The following is a 5,787-nucleotide window of genomic DNA, read 5'->3' on the forward strand; positions in this document are numbered from 1 at the left end:
AAAGTATCCATAAATATAATATATATTATATCTCATATTACGAGAAAAAAATTAAAAATATAATAGGATAGCTACAGAATTTTATTGCTTTCAATTCGGGTCTCAAAAGCTTAGAGGCTTGAACCATCCCTTACTATAAAAACGATTGTTTATGCCATAAGCGATATGTTTACAATGTCAATTACTTATAAAATCGAATCATATAAATCGTATAATACGGCAACGGTAACAATGGGTAACATGTATCTCTTTTAGTGATTCATTTTAAAATTGTGTGTATTTAATGTTTACATTAGTCTTGTATTAAATATTTATAGTTAATAGTTAATAGTCAATAGTTACTGTTCAGAACCCTCAAGTGAAGCTAAACCATAAATACAATTATTTTTTAGATAGATACAGAAAAATGAATTTTTAGTTAAAAAGATTATATATCTATTAAGCAGACGTAGATACACTAAGTTGAGTACATTATGTAATATTCGTCTATTTCGCATACAAACGTTGCCATTTCATATTATGGATTTTCTCTAACCTCCAGCAAGTTTAAATCTTCAACAGTATTCGGTTCATGGTTGTGGATGTCTTTAATATCGATTAGTGTTGATTTGATTTTATGATTTTATTTTACGCAAAGCCAACTTACATCCCCCGAAACCAAATTTCTTTTAAAGTGGAATTTAAAGTTACGAAAAATTAAACACTCATGGTTTTTAGTAGTATTTGTTACTTTAAAATCCATTTTAACTTATACTTGCAGTAATACTGCTTAATGATTAGTAGGTATTAATATCACTACAAGGTTTACAGAGAGAAGTGAGAATTGTCATGAACTGTAATTAAGATATAATGTATTCGATAATATCGATGTGGATGTAACGTAAAAAGTAAAAATAGTTAAATTGATAAAAAACAATATAAATATATTTACATATTTATAAATTAATAAATAATAATAATAAATATTAATTATAGTTTTTTTCATATATATATTTATTTATTTACATTTATATTTATATATTTATTATTTCTTTATTTTAAATATACACGTATATTAGTATGAATACTTTATATTACGGGCAATTATATGTTACGGGCAAAAGTCGAAATCGGGCAAACCTCAGAAATGCCCGGGCAAAATGCGAACTGCCCACAATCCTTGAGAAAAATGTCATATTTCGGCTTTTGACCGGGCAAACCTAGTTATGACCAACCTCATTTGGGCAAAACTGCCAAAACCGTATACTGACTTTTATCGTAAGGGTAAAACGGTAGTCTTAAATACGTTCGCTAATATTAAATACAAATAATTATAAAATTAATATTATTATACAAATATAATTGAATAAACTTAATTAATACATTTAAACCTCACTTGGGCTAAACTGTAGCGTTTTAAATAAATTCATTAATATTAAATACAAAAAAATAATAATCATAAAATATTGTTTAGATATAATTTAATGCACTTAAATAATAATAAAAATATAATGATATTAAGTATTTGTATAAAAATAAACATATAATAATATTAGGTACTCTTATAATGTTAAAATAAATAATTAAAAATAATAATACATTTAAACCTCATTTTGATAAGGTGTATTTTGTGTACCTTTAATATAACGAGTTGAAAAAATATAATAACAGCGATAAATTAACAAGATATGCATGGTCATCTATAATCGTAATAAAATCGTATTTAATATTAGCAAACATATTTAAGACTCTACGGTTTTGCCATTACGATAAAAGTCAGTATACGGTTTTGGCAGTTTTGCCCAAATGAGGTTGGTCATAACTAGGTTTGCCCGGTCAAAAGCCGAAATATGACATTTTGCTCAAGGATTGTGGGCAGTTCGCACTTTGCCCGGGCATTTCTGAGGTTTGCCCGATTTCGGCTTTTGCCCGTAACATATACATATATGTATATTTATTTACTAATATTATTATTTTTATTTAATTTAATATTATTACAAAAAATTTTTTGATCTTAGAATTTCAATAATAAGGATAATATTTTTTCTACAAATCTAATTTACGACAATTTAAATTTTTTTTGTTACCAAAGATTGTCCTGGGGTTATCGGGGTTCCGCTGCACTTCAAAAATAAAATAGTCAAAGATTTGGTTTTAACGATTTTTTAATGTTGTTTATATTTTACAAAGATCCGGCTTATATAATATTCCTCTCGCGAAAACGTGCTTCAAATAATATTATCTTGTGGTAAAATCAAATAAGAAACATTTAAAAAAGGTTCACGTAGTAAACGAAAATTGAAAAAAAAATCGAGCGCTTCAGCACAATGCCTACTCGAATAGGCGGACGTTACTTACGTAAAAATGATCAGGAATATGAACAATATACATTTTATAACGCATAAATCATGTTGCGGGATAGCCAACACGAAAATGATTGCAACTGGTGATGGCTGCAGTAACCTGTATTTGAACAATACTGATTATAAACACTTATTTTATACTCGTAATAGATTCAGCGTCGGATTTAACTAATGGCAGACCAGGATGCAACTTTACTGACCGGAAATCTAAAAAAAAAAGAAAAATTGTTTAACATTAACCGAATAAATGTCTTCGATACACGTTGAAAACGAAATGTGAAATTATCGTAAGAATAAATTGAACGGGTTAACATTAAAATCTATGAATAGTTTTGTTATAATTTCGATCGAAGTTCGTTCAGTTTGTCGAACCGTTAACACGGTCGATATAATATCTTCGGTGCAATCAGATAATACATACGATAAATATATGGAGCCACTGAGAAAATCGTTGATTCCTAAAACCGCACATTTTTGATAAAATACAGAACAAAATCGCACATTTTTGATAGGTTAAAAACGCACAATTTTTAAAATTGTTGTATACAAAAATCGCACATTTTTGATAGGTTAAAAACGCACAATTTTTAAAATTGTTGTATACAAAAATCGCATACTTTTGATTTCGATCCCAAAAAGGTTATACTTACCTAGGTTAGGTATACTTAATAATTTATAATTTATTTAACAAAAAAAAAAAAAAACGCATAAACGAGTATTCTAAAATGTAAAATAAATTTTAAAATATAAAGTGTGTACAATTTTTAAAATTTGATTGGCTGAAACCAACAATTTTTAAAAATTTCATACTATCTTCGTCGATTAAAAATTCTTCCTACCGTTTAAATATGTGCTCCTAAACTAAATACAATTTAATTAAAAACCGAAGTATTAAAACGTGTTAGCATGATTATTGGAGTATATCTTATCAGTTAGTTAGCGCTAAAACTAGTGTACGGGTTTAACCACTATAAGTTTGGGGTATTTTGTTATACAATGATCGATAAAGTGTGCGGTTCTTGTCTATATCGATCTATTTTGGGTCAAAATCAAAAATGTGCGGTTTTCGGATGCAACCGGGAAAATCTACTGGTCTCTGCACCCTACGGCCCGGTGCATTTGCAAACTTTGCACCGCCGTTAAATCCGGCACCGATAGGGAAAACACGTCGGCACAATAATTTACCGCAGGAGTGGCGGTTAGGTGTTGAGCCGCAACGCGTGCGTGTCTCGTATGATGTCGTTTACGTTGATGACGGAAAACGCGTGGGCGGCGTTTTCTCTGCGATCGTTTTCGGACGCCGTCGCCGCTGCCGTTGCCGACGCGTCCGGCTTTTTGCCGCAGTCCGCGAATCGCATGCTCGGCCTTGTGCTCCAATCGACGGTCCTGCGACGGTCCTGCGCCGTCACGCCCGACAGCATCATGTTGCGGAACGAGTCCTTGATGTCGACCCGTTTCAACGTCAGCGACTTCTTCTTCAGCTTTCTCTTGAACATCGGGTACACATCGCGCTGCCCCAGGCACAACCCGTTCTTCCGCTTTTGGTGACGTTTCTTCTTCGCGCCCCGGGGCGCCGCGACCGGTTGCGTCGTCAGCACGCCCTTCGATTTGAAATAGTCCGAGCACGTGAGCACCACGCATCTGCCGATGGTGTAGACTTGAAAAGCATGGTGTAAGGAAAACCGCGGGCCAAATGTAAAACAATACGAATGACCTCATTTACCTTATCAAAAAAAAAAAACCTCTAATCTCTCACATTAAGCTTTTTACCCGACTAGTAAATTACCGTAGTGATGTTTCATAAAATGTGTACGTGTACCCAAGTATAAACTGTCAAATTCCAAGCACTTGTTATGTTCTGTGTACCGTTTGATAAATATAATCTAATATTTACTCGATAACATATGACTGATTTATAGATATTATTATACTTTTTATTACTTATTACCACTATTATTTATTTTAGTAGGCACACATGTTTGCCGACATTTTTAGTAACGTCAAAATGTTATTTCGATCGAACACATTAAAATAGTTCGTTTTTGCCGTAGACGTAATAAATATTAAAATGGTTTTGATCCAACATTAATGTTTGGCGATTACAACTTAAGAGGTTGGGGGAAATGTTGCTTTCTAGTGTATAATTGTTATACATAAACAAGTTTTCGGGTGTAATAGAGGTACACGAACACTGGAATTCGACGGGGTGTGTTTACACCAGAAGACGGATTCGGTCGAACTTTTCTATCACCAGAAAGTTAAACTTATTATTTATGGTATCTATACATTACTTCGTTCTAATACCGTCATCGATACGCCAATTATTCGGAATAATTCGTTTAAAAACCGTTTTTTTTCTTCTAATTTTGATGCACCAGCCGAAATGAAATAATTTTGTTTATTCAAAATCACCCAAATGTTATAAACAAAATAAGTCGTGCACATCACTCGAGGTGCACAAAAATAAGTCGAAACAAACAAGATATTATTTTCCAGAAAACCACAAGTCTTAAGTTATTGTTATTTGTTTGGATTTTATTTAGAATTATAAATGTTTTGTTGATTCATATAGAAATCTGTAGAACAATTGAAACTCAGGTATATATTAAACAATTAAAACGTCGAAGTATTGCACTCGGTACTTAACCTGTAATCGGTTCGTACAATCAATACGTATTTGTATACTCCAAAGAGAACACGTAAACTATAAGTATTTTTTTATAGAAAAATTGGTTTAAGTATTGGAATTAAATCGGATCTAATACAGCTACGTAAATCGGATGAGTAGAAGTTAGGTAAAGGGGTTATCTGATCATATCCGCTTCCATGATTCAGCTGACAGCCGTAGCCCTTAGCTTTCCAAGGGATATGTTACGAAGATATGATATGTGCCTCTTTCTCATTGTTAAAGAAAGAGAATTACAGCTCTGCTCTTGTAATGCATATTTAAATCTTTTGAAATCGGCTACAATACTATAGAAGTATTTGTGATTACTCGGCGGCCCTTAGGTACCGTATTAATAAATAACCGTCAAATGCAAAACATAACTTACTATTGTTGTTTTTTCACGAAGATAAAAAAACAACGTTTTAAATAACATTTATTTGTATGTTGAATCCTGTTCTGATAAAAAATAAAATTCCAATTTATTTCAGTAAAGTTACAAATTTACAAATTGAATGTTCTTTTTTTGTTTTTAAAAATTAAAGAACAACATATGACTAGTTATATATAGAAACAAAGAATTATTTAAATAAAAATCTTTACTTAAGCCTTATAATCCTATTTTAGTTATTTTAACAATACAAGAAGAAAATATTACTCAAATCGTATAGAAATAAAAAGTTGTTTATAATTTATACAGTGTATTGTTAAAATATAATTAATAATTAATAAAACTAGTTGCAAAAAAAAAAAAAAAAAAAAAAAAAAAAAAACAAAAAA

General features: G+C 31.1%; 1 protein-coding gene across 3 annotated transcripts in view; it reads right to left on the reverse strand.

The window, feature by feature from the left end:
* Positions 1-2,122: 2,122 nt before the first annotated feature.
* Positions 2,123-5,787, reverse strand: part of LOC112679213 (cytosolic carboxypeptidase 6) — a 61,254-nt gene continuing 57,589 nt past the window's right edge. Inside the window, exons 12-13 of one of the 3 annotated variants that reach the window (XM_025548925.1) lie at positions 3,528-3,999; positions 2,123-2,549 (exon numbers count right to left, since the gene is read on the reverse strand). In XM_025548925.1, the coding sequence (XP_025404710.1) occupies positions 3,542-3,999 (458 nt within the window). In that variant the 3' untranslated portion in view covers positions 2,123-2,549; positions 3,528-3,541. The remainder of the gene's footprint in view (positions 2,550-3,527; positions 4,000-5,787) is intronic. The other 2 variants (XM_025548926.1, XM_025548927.1) reach the window with 2 other exon arrangements.

The sequence above is a fragment of the Sipha flava genome, unplaced genomic scaffold (assembly GCF_003268045.1).
Source record: "Sipha flava isolate LNK unplaced genomic scaffold, YSA_version1 132_pilon_pilon, whole genome shotgun sequence".
Lineage (NCBI taxonomy): Eukaryota > Metazoa > Arthropoda > Insecta > Hemiptera > Aphididae > Sipha > Sipha flava.